A 17,303-nucleotide genomic window follows, 5' to 3' on the forward strand; every position below is an offset into this window, starting at 1 on the left:
AAAGATGTAACACATACATGAATGGTGAGCTATTTTTAAATTAAAATATACTCTACCTTGCCCCAGTCTCTCTGGCTTTCAGTACTGGCAGATGGCATCTTTGCTTTCTTCTTACTCTGTTTGAGTTTTTCTCCAGCCTTTACAACTTCATTAGAATCATTTTTGCATGAAGGACAATACCTAAAACAAAAGTTTCAGTAAATTCTTTATTACTTAGTAATAATGGCAATACATTTCTTCTAAGCAAAATAGTGTCAAATTTGTTCATCCTGACTAAATATTTTGAAGCTAGCAAATATATGACAGTTTTTAAAAGCTGAGGACTTGGGTTGAAAAAATAAACTCAACAAAAACAAATACTGTCCACTTCTAAAACAAGAATTTTTTTTTTAAGTAGGGTGGTAGAGGTGAAACATTTTCTCATGCGATGTACGAGAGGTCCCCATGTTTCCTGTATTCCCTCCTCATTTTCTCTTCCTTTCCTTGCTTGTTCAGATCACATAAGGGAGAGGAGAAATGAGATTAGAGTATACTGCTGACTAATACTCATGGTTAATTTCCACATCCTGCCCACTCATCATCTGCTTTTACTGCACCAAATCTCACTTCACACAGCTGGATGTGGAACAGCCCTAGGGTACCACAAAACATGCATACATGTACACATGCATCCTTATACTACCCTACCATGCCTAAGGCATCAGGAATGTGACTCAGTACTCAACAAATGGGAAGAGTATTAAACTCCATTTCTATATATTTCTTTGCCTCATATGGCATTGGAACTCATTCCAGACACCGTAAAACCATTACAGTACAAAAAGGATAGGAGTGGCTAAGGCAAAGGGAGGAAGGGAGCACACAGATCCTTTTACTGCTTCTAACAGCACTTTTTTCCCGCTCCAGGAGTGCCAAGGCAAAGGCAACTGCCATTGCTTCTGGCTTCCATGGGCTGAGTTTGTTCCAAAAGTCACTAGTGGAAGAAGTCTAATCTATAATAATAATAATATATTTAGATTACTACTACTTCCTTACTTTTACTATATACCTTTGATCTTTGAGTATGAACAGAAAAACTAGTTAACATAGGGCAACAAGTCACTGTGTACAGATATTTCACAAGAATTGCCCGTGTACACGCTCTAAACCCTCTAAGAAGATGGGAGCTACCTCAAATCATGTTTTTATTTGCAACCTAGAATTCATAGATACTTATTGCAGAACACAGTCACAATTCACAATTCAGTTAAACACTTGGGGTCTTGGTACTCTTAAAGCAGCTTATTACAACAAAACCAAGAAATAACTTAAAAGTATTCTACATTTCTAAAAATTGCAAAATATAGACTAAAACAATAATTTTAAAACAATGCCTGCAAAACAAGCACAAATACAGGCTGGGTGATAAATGGATTGAGAGCAGCCCTGCGGAGAAGGACTTGGGGGCATTATTGGATGAAAAACTGAATATGAGCCAGCAATGTGCGCTCGCAGCCCAGAAAGCCAATCGCATTCTGGGCTGCATCAAAAGAAGCGTGGCTAGCAGGTTGAGGGAGGCGAGTGTCCCCATCTGCTCCACTCTCATGAGACCCCACCTGGATTACTGTGTCCAGCTCTGGGGCCCCCAACATAAGAAGGACATGGACCTGTTGGAGCAAGTCCAGAGGATGGCCACGAAGATGATCAGAGGGCTGGAGCAACTCTCCTATGAAAACAGGCTGAGAAAGTTGAGGTTATTCAGCCTGGAGAAGAGAAGGCTCCGGGGAGACCTTATAGCAGCCTTCCAGTACCTAAAGTGGGCCTACAAGAAAGCTGGAGATGGACTTTTGACAAGGGCATGTAGTGATAGGACAAGGGGTAATGTCTTTAAACTGAAAGAGGATAGATTTAGATTAGATGTAAGGAAGATGTTCTTCACTGTGAGCGTGGTGAGGCACTGGAAAAAGGTTGCCCAGAGAGGTTGTGGCTGCCCCCTCCCTGGAAGTGTTCAAGGCCAGGTTGGATGGGGCTTTGAGCAACCTGACCTAGTAGAAGGCATCCCTGCCCATGGCAGGGAGTTTGGAACTGCATGATCTTTAACGTCCCTCCCAACCCAAACCATTCTATGATTTTCAAATCATACCTGTTCAATTTAAAGGTAAAGAAGAAATTTTCCATAATTTTCCGCTAGGCAAACTCCACGTGGACATTGATATTCAGGCTATGTTCTTTCCTGTTCAAACACATTTTGAGGGTTGTTCTTTTTTAAAAAATTAAACTTGGAGCCTGTCTACTTTCTTTTTTGTAACCTTGTTGTGATTAATTTTGGAACATAAAATTACTTTTTGCTGCTGGAGTACTGATATAGAGTCTTTTAGGAGTAAGGGGACCTGAAGAAGAATGGATGCACTGTCAGAGGATCCTAAATAATATTCCCTTTAATATTCTGGATGACTGTAGTTAAAAAACTTTTCAGTTGTTATACCCAAAAGTCAAGCACAGTCACAGAACACTGTTTGACTATGACCAACTCTGAAGTGCTATAGCAGAGAACGCTTTCCAACACATGATTTGGAAGCAATAAGATCTTCATTTCACTTCCATAAGTAATTAGTAGGAAGTGAATGGATGTTGGGGCAGATTAGTCTTCTGTGCACAAAAGTAGAAAACCTGGGGATAGCTGGGATTCACATGCTGCCCAACAAAGACTGCTGAATAAAGATTATATATACCTGTGTACACAATCATTTTGCATATACAAGAAATGGGAAGCACATGGACAATAATTGCTATATTTAGTCCCAACAACTCATACATATTTGCAATATGTATTGAAAATATTTTCTAGATAGTGTTCAAATTCAGCAGTTTCTCCAAACAGAGCAAATATGAGTAAAATTATTTTCAGTTCAGGATATTCAAAAGGAAATGTCTATTTCCTTTTAAATCAGCAGAAGCTTCTCATTGTGCACATGTACACAATGAAAAAAACCCTCACCAAATGTCATAACTGAAGTTTCACATACGTATAAATATAACTGGAGTCTGGGGAAACAAATATATTAGCCCAGGAAAAAAGGTAGAGCATTAGACACTGAACTATAAACAAACTTACTCAGTATGAGGCAGATGATCTAATACAGTACACTAAGTTATTTACTTCCATAGATTGTCAAAAGTTCTAAAGTACTTAAAATATTTTATTTGAAGTGTGTAGTTCTACTAAAATCTATCACAAAGTGCAGTTCAAAGTTTTCTTTAAAACATGCCTGTAGACATCTATTGATGTATTCATAATGGAAAAACATAATTCTAAAGTTCTATTTATAAGTCACTTATAAAAGATTAGCATTTAATATATTTTACAAGCAGGTTATAAGTACAAATGGTATGAGTTGCACATAACTGATACAGGTGACGTGGCATGGAGCTCAAGATGATAAGCTTCAACAGGCTGATGCTGGCTCCATGCAGAGTCAGCTCAGAATGGAGTTAGCTGAGTCCACCAAGGCCCTACTAGTTCGGATTTCTTGCTGGTGGTGCTAGAGTTACTGGAAATGGGGAGGAGTGAGGTACTGGTTTTCTCACAGCAGAAAAAATGAATGAGGCAGCTATAGGATAAGGGAAGGGCAAGGAGGCAGCAACAAGAGCTGAGATTGAGAGGAAAGAAAAGGATTAAAGGAGAAGCAACAATGAAGCCCAAATAAAAGGCTGGGGAAGCACCACTGTAGGTGGTGCTAATTAAGTCTAATAACAGTTAATGTCACAAAAGTCATAAACTGAACAAGCTAATTTCTGAAATTCTGTAATGATCAGTAATGCTCAATACCAATTATATTTATAAATAGAATGTTAACATAAAATGTAAATATGTTTATATACAGTGCAAGGATGAAAAACATACCAGAAATATAAAAGCTCTTCAGTAATTCCTCTAGTTGCAAATAACAAAGAGGTACCTTGTGTAGAATGGGAATATACATAAGTAAATCATCCTTGTATATTTACCAATCCTCATCTTCTGGTATCTTGCTTAAGGGAGGGTTCAGGCAGTATATATGATAAGCCATATTACATTCATCACAAAGGAGTTGCATGTGAGCATCCTGTTTTCCACCACACAAGTAACAGGAGCAAAAGCGACATTCCTTATCTGGGTCAGCCCTGCAGTGCTTGCATTCAGGGCCACTCTTTCCTATCAAAAAAAGATAAAAAGCCACAGGTCTTAGAAAACTGATTTCACATTTATAAATACAACATAATTGCAGAAGAATATATATATGTGTGCCCACATGAACATGCCATGGATGTAGTAGCTTTGCTATGACAATGAAGTCTAGGTTTAAAAAGATCAAGCCAACAGGAACAGTTTATACCTTTATAACACTTATGTATTACTACCTGACTAAGCAGCTACTGTCAATATCAACTTGTGTTCTTCAGCTTAACATTTATGAAAGGGTCACTGTCATTTTCCAGGTTAGGTTGCAACCTAGCCTGTTGCTCTGCTACCCCGGCCATCAGGGGATGGGGGTGTGGGGGATGTAAAAAAGAAAGAAAATAGCTCTACACATTCAAACAGTGGCAACATAATTCACTGTCATTAATTAAGACATTAATGTGAATGGACTCATTTTGATGGACTAGGTCATGAGAAGATATTGTTCTGCAAGTTGCCCTGGCAGGACTGTCTGTAGAACTTGAGCAGAACTGTGAAGTTACAGTCCTTTATAGTGTCGCAATTGAAAAAAAATGCACAGGGTTGATAAATAAAGAATAATACAGTTTAATTTTAATTTCATCAATTCAAGATAATTTTTATTTAAATCTGAAAAAATAGACAAGTTTCTTCTTTATTCTTAGTAATAAATAATTTTTTCCTCTTAATTCAAACAGCCAAATGAAAGAATATGTTTAATTATGTTGGTTTACTGAAACTTAAGCACTTGGATCAGCCTACATTAGTGTTGTAAATGACCAGATTACTGCTTTTATGCATTACTACATCAATAGGACTCAATTCTTTACACATATGAGCACCGTCCCTATTTGAAAGTGGCACTTTTATAATGAGGCATTTGACTCCCTGGACTAATGGAATTTCTTCTGCCACGTGTACAAGCAACAATGAAAGTGACCAATCAGTAGCTTCTCTGATTCCTCACTACCACTACTCCACCTGTACACTCTTCCCACAGATCGGATCTTGGTGCATTCTTGTCGTGGTTTAACCCCAGCCAGCAACTAAGCATCATGCAGCCGCTCACTCACTCCCCCCCCATCCAGTGGGATGGGGGAGAAAATCAAGAAAAGAAGTAAAACTCGTGGGTTGAGATAAGAACGGTTTAATAGAACAGAAAAGAAGAAACTAATAATGATAATGATAACACTAATAAAATGACAAAAGCAGTAATAAAAGGATTGGAATGTACAAATGATGCGCAGTGCAATTGCTCACCACCCGCCAACCAACACCCAGCTAGTCCCCGAGCGGCGATCCCCTGCCCCCACTCCCCCTGGTTTATACAATAGATATGGTGTCACATGGTATGGAATACACCGTTGGCTAGTTTGGGTCAGGTGCCCTGGCTGTGTCCTGTGCCAACTTCTTGTGCCCCTCCAGCTTTCTCACTGGCTGGGCATGAGAAGCTGAAAAATCCTTGACTATAGTCTAAACACTACTGAGCAACAACTGAAAACATCAGTGTTATCAACATTCTTCACATACTGAACTCAAAACATAGCACTGTACCAGCTACTAGGAAGACAGTTAACTCTATCCCAGCTGAAACCAGGACAATTCTTCAGCAGGAGTTTTCTTAAATGTAAATATTAATAAATTCTAAATGGATAGCTTAATATCTATGAAAAGCAAATTACAAGTGAGAAAAACTCCATCCCTCTAAAAAATTAATATCCAGATGGATATAAGAATTATTAATCAAGGACAACAGATGATCCCAGATCACCAATTTTCATACAGTTTCTTTTTACAGAAATGGAATTAATGCTACCCTTCTGTTTCTGCTCGTCTGGGAATTTGGACCAACATATCCTTTGTATAGTAACAGCATAGGTACTGGTTCCTCAGCTAAGGTAAGAAATGCCTTTATAGAAAAAGGAGAATAATTTAATAGTCTTATATTAGATGCAAAGGAGAGAGTAGTTAAATTGAATACATGTAGCAGAATTAACTATTACAGAAAGTGTCTGGAACAAGTATAAGTTTAGAAGGAAAAGAAGACTTAAGAACACTTGACCACAGCTCAAAGAACTATAGCATTACAGGAAAACAATTTTGGAGTATTTCTGTGTGAAAACCATCAAGAAAGACTACAGAAGTGAATCTGACAAACTAAATTATGATGATGTGATACAGGATATAATAAGAACAACAACTAAGTAATGTGATGACCAGAGGCACTTCCAGATGGCTGAAGGAACATTTTTTTACTTCAGTGAATAAATGGGCCTTGAATCAGAGGAAAAGGAGGAACTGGAATGATAGTTTGAGAGTTTGGGTTGGAAGCAGGAAGCTAGAGCAGTGATCTCCAATTTTTTTGTTTGCACATCCCATCAGTAAAAAACTTTTGAGCATGTACCCTCAATATATGTATATTTATTTATAAATTATAAACATCTACTACTCTACTAATATATTGTGTACATTATAAAATATACACAAAACCAGAAATTAAAAAAGGATGAGATAAAGATTAATTAAACACTGTTTTATTTTATTTTATTTTGTAACAGGACAAAAATTATTTTCTTCCTGCACCCCAATGGATTGTCTTGCACACCCCCTGGGGTACATGCACCCCACTTTGGCATCCACTGAGCTAGAGAACCAAGAAACCTTTGATAATAATGGACAAATGAGTAGTAGGAGTCAAAGATTAAATTAGCTTCTCTTTTCCCCATATCGCATTTTCTTAACCATCCTATGAAGTTTACAACTTGATCTTCTGGTTACTGGAACTACTGCAATATTTAATTATATCATTCACTTAGATAAACAAAACTGTTTTCTGATGCTCCTAAGTAGCTCTAGACTGTCAGAAATGCTATAAATTAAGAATAGCCTTTTCTTACTTTTAAAAGAAGTAATATATCTTGAGGCCTACTAGATAACATTTGGCTCCTGTTACTACTATTACTTTAGGATAAAGGTAAAAGGATACAATAAAAAGTTTAAGATAGATGAGAAAAATGAAATATATAGCTATTTTTATTACTGATAACAATCAATTTGCAAGAGTTTCCTCATGTCCTCTAACAGAGGAACCTCAAAGTAAACTCAGTGAGAGGAAGGGGAAGGACTGGGCCAGAAAACATCCTTTTCCAATTTTTATTTTAAACTGGTTTAATAACTCAAATTGCATTGATTTTATTTGTACTGTTGTTTGGATAGAGATGAGCCTGTTCAACCCTACCACCACTATAAAATTTAGTTGCATAGGTTCTTTCATATTCCCTTCTTTTGTAGGAAAAAACTTATCTAATGCTTGTAGTACAAATTTAGATTCTGATGGAAGTTAAAGTAACATGTTGATGACCAGTTCTGTTTTGTATAAAAACATCTAAAATATGTTCTAGAGCTCTTAATTTCAGCACATTCTCTGACCCTGCTCCATAACAAACTCATGGAACATTTCAGGCCAATTCATTCTCTTTGAATTCTAGCTACTTTTATTAAAATACCAGTCTACTGTTTTTCTTAGCATACAAATAAACTAAAAGTGAGCTGTATGTATTTAGATGGTTAATTTTAAAATGTAGAGTAGGACTATGGAGGCAAATACAGAGGAGCAATAAAGAAATCAGTTGAGCCATAAGAAAACTATAGTGCATTGTGCTTCACAGAACAAATTCAGGACAGCTTACAAAAAAAAAAAAATCAGAAGAACAGCAGGCGGAAATGAAGTAGTGTGATGAGGAAGTTGGACTTTGGGGGGAAAAAAGTAGATGAAGACGAAGGAATAAAGTTACATAGCCAGCAGTAAATTAACAATTAAATCTTTGAGGTTAAAATGTAAGTTAATATTGTTGTGTTACACTTAATTATGATGGTTTCTAAAAAATAATCTTGAAAGAAATGAAAAGTGGATGAAGAATTGCATAAAAACCATATAGGTGCAGATTTATACAAAGATATCAATTATGTGAGAGGTTTGAGAACAGGTTACAAATAAGGAGACAATTAAAGAAATAAGACATGACAGTAGTAACTGAAAACAAGGAACTGAAAACTTGATTCTTGTAAAATAAAACAGGGAACCAGTGCAGGAAAATATAGAATGTAAAATATATAAGGCCTGAAGCCTAATCCATGACCTAAAGTTAGTGACAAAGTAATCATTTACATTGAACTTTAAAATTAATTCTACTGCACTGTAGGGGTGGGCATATGCAATTAAATAAAGCATGACAAATTTACATACCCTCCAAAACCAGTTTTATAAACTAGAAATATACTCACTCTATATATATATATAAAAATTAGGTATATAAATGCAAAGCAGATATAATTTGGTTTTACACTATCTCTAAATTTAAAAATTTCCCATACTGTCAGTTTATCACAAAAATTATTTTAAAATGTTGAGAATCACCCTTAAAGTGACTAAAAGAACATAAATGGAATGGATGGTTAGTTTTCATTGACTAAACTGATAAAAATAAATAATAAACAATGAAAAAAAAAATCTGATTAACATCGTTTCTTTAATAGTACACTGCAAATAAAGTCTTGTGTATTAATGACAACTACATACAATGACACAAATATTAGCCTTAGATTATAAATGAAAACTAAACTGCGATAAATTTGCTGCTTTTAAAATTCAGTAATATCTATCAATAATGCCACAGATGAACCTCTCAGTTTTCCCATCATAAACACTGTCTTATAACTCCTGTTCTTTAACTTTCACATATTTTTAAACTTAGGATACAATGTTAAACTGCTTTTTAGAGAACTTCCCTTTGGGGGGGGGCAGGGAGGAGACATGGTGTATTTAGTGTTCAGAAGGACATAAGTGGTCAAATAATAATCTAAAATCAAATATATCTGTTTTTGTCATAGTTCTAGCAAGCTTGACAATTTCTTGCTCTATACAGCTAATGATTTTTCATTCTTAGATAATGCCAGGGTTAGAGATAGCAGTATCAACTCTTTCAGTCTTCGCATCTGTTAAGAACTCAACTGAGATGTCACTTATGATAGCAAGTTTTGTGATTCAGATACCTGCCTAGGAACTTATCTCAGACTATGAACTCACTCCATACAGATCATCTAAAATATCAGCCATTTATCTGCTTATGAGATTATATTCATAGCACTAATGTGTTGATATATTATATTTATTCTCAATATGCCATATAATAAAGTTATATTATAGTAAAAACATCTCAAACCAAAAATCTGTGTAATAACAATTCTTTTATTACACACAAAAGAAACCTTAATTAAATTAATTCTGTGCTCTAATCCCTTAATTTTTTTAATGCCATTCAAATATTTAACTAAAAGTCTTAATCATACAATAAAAAGTGCATACTTTTGAAATCTCCATCTCCAAATGTCAGTGGATAAGCTCCTGGCTTTTCGATCTTGTACATTTCCTCTATAAAAAGGATTCTGCAGTCATTTATTGCATCTTCTGGGCCTCTGTAAAATAAAAATATAGTAAAGTACATTGAACTCTGTTTCTCAGTCTTAGCCTCTATAATTGCCAAACCCTAAGCAAAGAAATATAGTTAACTGGCATATGTTTTATCAATGATAAAATAGTTTTTATTGACTTCATAAACACAATTCAATGCAGTGCTCTAACATAGCAAAAGCAAATCACAGTGTACAGTCTAGTTAGTAGCAGAGATGAAGAACATCCCAACACAACATTTCATTGTTCAGTTTGATTCTTCTAAGAATACTTCTAATATAATACACACCACAACAGTGATTTTATCTTCAACCAACACAGTTATGCCTCATTTTCCCTCTAAATAACAGGAAACTTTGAATTCAAAGTATATATGTATACATGCATGTTTGTGCACGCACATGTGTGTGTGTGTATAATGCAAAATATAGAAATATAAATACATCTTAAAATTTAGACAGATCTATATGGAAAAGTCAAAACACATACAAATTCAATAAATTGTTGGCTATTAGTAAGCATCTATTTAAATTCTGAAGCATACTGTATTAAACTAGTACCACAAAATTTTGTTGAGAAATAAACTGTACTGACAATTTCAGCATAAATCAGGCATTGCAGATACAAATGGGACTTTCCCTAGTAGCTAGTAAAATGGAATTTTTGGCTGCAGGAGAGAAGGAAAAGAAGAAAGAAGGGACAAGAAAAGGATGTCTTTAGTAACAGGCTGTGGTGGGTTGACCCTGGCTGGACACCAGGTGCCCACCAAATCCACTCTATCACTCCCCCCTCCTCAGCTGGACAGGGGAGAGAAAATATAACAAAGGGCTTGTGGGTCAAGAGAAGGACAGGGAGAGATCACTCAACCAATTACCATCACAGGCAAAACAGACTCCACTTGGGGACAATTAACTTAATTTATTGCCAATCAACCAGAGTAGGGTAATGAGAAATAAAACCAAATCTCAAAACACCTTCCCTCCACCCCTCCCTACTTCCTAGGAACAGCTTCACTCTCAGATTCTCTACCTACCCCACCCCAGCGGCACAGGGGGATGAGGAATGGAAGTTACGGTCAATTCATCACACGTTGTCTCTCCTGCTTCATCCTCTTCAGGGGCAGGACTCATCACACTCTTCCCCTGCTCCAGCGTGGGGTCCCTCCCACGGGAGACAGTCCTCCACGAACTTCTCCAATGTGGGTCCTTCTCACTGGCTGCAGTTCTTCACGAACTGCTCCAGCATGGGTCCCTTCCATGGCGTGCAGTCCTTCAGGAGCACACTGCTCCAGCATGGGTCCCCCACGGGGTCACAAGTCCTGCCAGAAAACCTGCTCTGTGGGCTCCTCTCTCCACAGATCCGCAGGTCCTGCCAGGAGCCTGCTCCAGTGTGGGCTTCCCATGGGGTCACAGCCTCCTTTGGGAAACCACCTGCTCCGGCGTGGGATCCTCCATGGGCTGCAGGTGGATATCTTCTCCACCGTGGACCTCCATGGGCTGCAGGGGGAAAGCCTGCCTCACCATGGTCTTTACCACGGGCTGCAGGGGAATCTCCACTCTGGCACTTGGATCACCTCCTCCCCCTCCTTCTTCACTGACCTTGGCATCTGCAGGGTTGTTTCCCTTACACGTTCTCAATCCTCTCTCCGGCTGCCGTTTCTGTGCCCGTTGCACCTTTTTTTCCTTCTTAAATATGTTATCACAGAGGCGCTACCACTATCACTGATTGGCTCGGCCTTGGCCAGCTGCGGGTCCGTCTTAGAGCTGGCTGGTATTGGCTCTGTCAGACATAGGGGAAGCTTCTATCAGCTTCTCACAGAAGCCACCCCTGTAACTCCCCTCCTACCAAAACCTTGCCACACAAACCCAATACACAGGTTAGACAAATGCCTTTCAGAAATAACAACAGGTACAGTTTATCTTAAAGAATGGTCTAAGAGGAACTCATTCAATCCCTTCCAACCTTGCTGTTTATGATTACTTAGATGCTGAATTTAGCTACTGTATCTCAACTAGGACCTTTGGACAGGGTATAATCACAATGGTGAGTGGCTCTAAATCACATCAATCATGGATTCCCTTTAAGAAGCTTTATTACCTATAGGGAAATAAGCTACATGTGTCCGCAAGAAGTCTATAGACAGGTTTTTTTGACAAGTGAACTTTAATAGAGCTGGTCAAGAATGTTTCATCAAATTGTTAGACCACGTGCCACTATGTTATGAGAGCTATTTTGAGAAATGAACCTGAAGTAACATTCTGCATGTCAACAAAAATGTGTCTTCAAAGCTCAAGCAGCAAGTACCAAAGGTATTAAATAAAAAAAAGATATTATCTTGGATATGGAATTATACCACATGAATATATATAAGCATCAGTAAGAGAATCTGTAGAAACTGAAATTCCAGGTGTCGTGGTTTAACCCCAGCCAGCACCTAAGTACAATGCAGCCGCTCACTCACTCCCCCCCATCCAGTGGGATGGGGGAGAAAATCGGGAAAAAAAGTAAAACTCCTGGGTTGAGATAAGAACGGTTTAATAGAACAGAAGAGAAGAAACTAATAAGGATAATGATAACACTAATAAAATGACAACAGTAGTAATAAAAGGATTGGAATGTACAAATGATGTGCAGGGCAATTGCTCACCACCCGCCGACCGACACCCAGCTAGTCCCTGAGCGGCGATTCCCTGCCCCCACTTCCCAGTTCCTATACTAGATGTGATGTCACATGGTATGGAATACCCCATTAGCCACTTTGGGTCAGGTGCCCTGGCTGTGTCCTGTGCCAACTTCTTGTGCCCCTCCAGCTTTCTCGCTGGCTGGGCATGAGAAGCTGAAAAATCCTTGACATTAGTTTAAACACTACTGAGCAACAACTGAAAACATCAGTGTTATCAACATTCTTCACATACTGAACTCAAAACATAGCTCTGTACCAGCTACTAGGAAGACAGTTAACTCTATCCCAGCTGAAACCAGGACACCCTAATTACTAATAATTGCTTTCCCCATTAAAAAAATACTTCCTAAAGAAAGGAAGAATAGATGAATTTCAGAGAAACTGTAAAATGAGTTGGCAAGTTCTCTGGGGTATCAGAGAAACAGGAATGACTGCTCTGAACTGAAAATAATGAAGTATGATCAGAGTCATATAAGAGTCCTACAGTCTTCAGCAGACTTGATCTGTGCTTATAGCATCACAGCTTTGCTGATATTTGTATTTAAGCTACATTAAGTCTGGTTTGGATAAGCTTTAGAAACACTACAATGACAAAATTTAATTGCAGTGCAGATACAGAACAAATGAGAATTATTAATATATGGTTAGATCAGCTGTTGCAATGCTTTTTTTGGGGGGGTCTTTGTTCGGATTTGCTCTTCTCTTTGATAATGTTCTCTAATTTTTCTTGGTTTCCCAAAAAATGAAGTAATGATAACAAATTTTTCAAGACATTTCCACTAGGATTTGACTGAGAAATGAGTAAAGAAATACCACATAACAGATATACATGTCAAAAATACAGTAAAAAATATATTTTCCTGATCACAAGTTTTATTGACTCTACACCATCACTATATACAGTGTAAACATAAATGCCTTTATTTCCTGTCATTGTGCCAGCAACTCAGTGACACCTTTGTCAAAAGCAATAAAGATCAATAAAAAGTTGTATTATTTTGAATCAAATATTCAAGCCCTATTAAACATAATATTGAAGAGAGAAAGAGTCAGTGAATGGAACAACTGCAAGTGTTCTGCCTCCCTTTACTGCCTGCCAAGTTTTTTTCTTAAGTAGTTAACAAATAATTAATCATGTAAAAATAAGTGTCTCATGATAAATTACAGTTTTTATTGAAAACAATTAATAACTAACACTAACACTAACGGACTGATTTTACAAACCCAGTTATCTGAAATCAAGTAATTCCCATTGAAGCATATTCTTTACACAAGTTTATCATTTCCAGGAAGTTTATCTTGTACTTTTACCATTGACTGAGATGAATGAGAGGGGTAACTCAGAATTATACCTGGATGAATCATAAGAAACATCAAGGATCAGAAAATTTTGATTTCTGCATACTGTCATAGTTAATTGGCCACATATATAAGCTATTAACACATCAATGAAGCCTGAACACTTAGTGTCCTGGTTTCAGCTGGGATAGAGTTAATTGTCTTCCTAGAAGCTGGTATAGTGCTGTTTTTGAGTTAGGTATGGAAAGACTGTTGATAACACACTGATGTTTTCAGTTGTTGCTGAGGAACGTTTAGACTAAGTCAAGGATTATTCAGCTTCTGATGCCCAGCCAGCAAGAAGGCTGGAGGAGCACAAGAAGTTGGGAGGGGACACAGCCAGGACAGCTGACCCTAACTGGCCAATGAGATATTCCATTGAGACAAGGTTTGGATGGGCCTGTACATAATATACAACCAGGAGATTATGTGTATAAAAAGTCTCTTACAGAAAAAACTCTGGAGCTGCAGTGGGAAGGACCATTTCAAGTATTACTTACCTCCTTCACCGTGATTAATACCAAGGAACAGAACGCCTGGATCCATCACACTAGGGTGAAGAAGGCACCCAAAGGACAATGGACTTCACAAGAAAAAGGACCTTTGAAGCTCAAATTTGTGAGACATTGAATGTCATGCTCCTGAGTTGGACCTTGTCCAAGGGGCAGGCTTGGGATCGAAATACTTATTGAAATATGACAGAGAGTATCTTGAAAGTACTAAATTTATCAGATTGTTGGGTATGTAATGCCCTTCCTTGGGGGAACATGGAACTCCCCTTTTTAGGAATCCCGACCACAAATTGGACATCTCTTATAAAAGACGGGCCAGAAAGGAATGGATCATGCCTTCATGGAAAGGGAAATACCCAGCGGGGACCCAGCTTTGATCTGGAGGTGCCCGACCCTAAAGAGGTCTTAATTACTGGCCGTTGCTTAAATATTACTGATAATATTTGGGGAGACATGGATAATTGTAGCCTTGCGGAAAATCTGGGAACTTTTGATAAAGGAAAATTAGAACGTCTTGGACTGAACTTAAGTATCAGTTTCTATTATATCCGGAAACCAAAGGGGGAGTGTGATGGGGTAACCCTGGCTGAACACCAGGTGCCCACCAAAGCCGTTCTATCACTCCCCCATCCTCAGCTGGATAGGGGAGAGAAAATATAACAAAAGGCTCGCGGGTCGAGATAAGGACAGGAGAGATCATTCACTATTACCGTCACGGGCAAAACAGACTCAATTTGCAAAACATACTCAATTTATTACAAATCAACCAGAGCAAGGTAATGAGAAGTAAAATGAAATCTCAGAACACCTTCCCACCACCCCTCCGTTCTTCCCAGGCACAACTACCCTCCCGGATTTCACCACCAAGCCCCCCCAGCGGCACAGGGGGACAGGGATGGGGTTTATGGTCATCACACGTTATTTTCTGCCGCTTCACCTCCTCAGGACGAGGGCTGATCACACTCTTCCCCTGCTCCAGCGTGGGGTCCCACCCACGGGAGACAGTCCTCCACGAACTCCTCCAACGTGGGTCCTTCCCACGGGCTGCAGTTCTTCACGAACTGCTCCAGCATGGGTCCATTCCACGGTGTGCAGTCCTTCAGGAGCACACTGCTCCAGCGCGGGTCCCCCACAGGGTCACAAGTCCTGCCAGAAAACCTGCTCCAATGTGGGCTCCTCTCTCCACAGATCCGCAGGTCCTGCCAGGAGCCTGCTCCAGCGCGGGGTTCCCACGGGGTCACAGCCTCCTTCGGGAACCCACCTGCTCCGGCGTGGGGTCCTCCACGGGCTACAGGTGGATATCTGCTCCACCGTGGACCTCCCTGGACTGCAGGGGGACAGCCTGCCTCACCAGGGTCTTCACCACGGGCTGCAGGGGAATCTTCGCTCCGGCGCCTGGAGCATCTCCTCCCCCTCCTTCTTCATTGACCTTGGTGTCCGCAGGCTTGTTTCTCTTACATGTTCTCACTCCTCACTCCGGCGGCAGTTTCTCTCCGTCCCAACTTTTTTTCCTTCTTAAAAATGTTATCACAGAGGCGTTACCACTATCACTGATTGGCTCGGCCTTGGCCGGCGGTGGGTCCGTCTCAGAGCCGGCTAATATGGGCTCGCTCTCTCTCGAACACAGGGGAAGCTTCCAGCAGTTTCTTACAGAAGCCACCCCTGTAACCCCCCCCCCCCGCTACCAAAACCTTGCCAAACAAAACCAATACAGGGAGCCAGGAAAGAAGGGGCAAGAACAAGACAGAAGGGAGACGCATCTCGGTCCAAGATGCAACACAGGGCCCAGATACTGGTGGCTCTGTGGGGATGGCAGGGCCAGAAAGAGTTTAACCCAGAACTGGAAGGGACACTGTGTTCGGGGGTACCTTGCACCTCAGATCAGTATATTTGAGGGAGCTTCGCCTCCCCGAGGGTTTTTGAGAACACCTTGGCTCCGTGTAAAACGGACTGAAAACCCACTAATTATTCGAGGTACTGGGTACCATAGTTTTGTCCGATGGTTAATCCCCTCTTTAGGGGCAAGCGAGTTGGAGAAAGCTATCGTGAATATATCTGCTACATTAGAGATTATAGAAAGTGCTACAATTAATGCAATTCGAGGGCTGCAACTGGAAATACAATCCCTAAATAAAGTAGTACTCCAAAATAGAATGGGATTGGACATGCTTTTAGCGAAAGAAGGGGGCTTATGTGTAGTTATAAACCAAACTTGCTGTACCTATATCAATCAAAACCAACGAATTGAAACAGATCTTGAGGAGATATGGGAAAGGACTAAAATACTACATGAAGTTTCCCAAGATGACACTTCTTGGGGCTTGACAGGCATATTAGAAAAACTAACCTCCTGGTTGCCAAATTTGACATGGTTAAAGCATTTGTTTGTCACTATAATAATCATCATTCTCTTGTCTGTGGTCCTTTGCATAGTGGTTCGATGTGGCTTTTTGTGCTGTAAGAGTACAGGAGACTCTTACAGTGAATGGAAAAAGAATCAGTTACGACGAAAACTTGAGACCAACAAATACTTTGACAGGATGCCAGATAGGGAAACAATGTATTAGAAGCACTAGGATTAAATATAGTAAAAGAATTTCCTATTTTCTAGAAAAGGGGGGACTGAGACAAGGGGAGTCAAAAGAATCTCAGTAGACATAATAAAGGGGGGTGAAAGATGATGTTTAGTGCTTACATTGTTGAAATTAGCTGAGGTAGAGACAGTCCTTGATAAGAAGAGCTGGTCCCAAGAACCAGCCAATGAGGCAGAGACAGTTCCTGATAAGAAGCAGGAGCAGGCCCCAAGAGCCAGCTAAGACTGGTCTTGCAGCTTGGGTGAATACCAAGAAATCACTGAGCCTGCACAAGGAAAAAGGTTACTAGCGGTGACGAAGAGGAGTCATCTATCTTCATCTCTGTGACCACCAGACGACCACCATAAAGAGGCACTGCGCAGGCGCAGTTGAGAGGACACTATGGAAATGACCTCTCGGAGCTAATTTTAATATGAAGCGGGGATAGGTCATGCATAGGTATAGGCGTATTGTGAATATGTTACACTTGACTGTATAAACTTGAGGCGAACTGCCGAGTCGGGCGCGCACGACTGTGGGACTACCCCCT

At 39.5% G+C, this 17,303-nt stretch overlaps 1 protein-coding gene across 1 annotated transcript in view; it reads right to left on the minus strand.

Moving 5' to 3' along the window:
* LOC126035442 (E3 ubiquitin-protein ligase UHRF2-like) overlaps positions 1 to 17,303 on the minus strand; it is a 174,223-nt gene that overhangs the window by 50,956 nt on the left and 105,964 nt on the right. The window contains exons 5-7 of the mRNA XM_049794007.1: positions 9,543 to 9,652; positions 3,988 to 4,174; positions 57 to 180 (exon numbers count right to left, since the gene is read on the minus strand). Of these exons, the coding sequence (XP_049649964.1) occupies positions 57 to 180; positions 3,988 to 4,174; positions 9,543 to 9,652 (421 nt within the window). The remainder of the gene's footprint in view (positions 1 to 56; positions 181 to 3,987; positions 4,175 to 9,542; positions 9,653 to 17,303) is intronic.

This window comes from Accipiter gentilis, chromosome W (assembly GCF_929443795.1).
Source record: "Accipiter gentilis chromosome W, bAccGen1.1, whole genome shotgun sequence".
Taxonomy (NCBI): Eukaryota; Metazoa; Chordata; class Aves; order Accipitriformes; family Accipitridae; genus Astur; species Astur gentilis.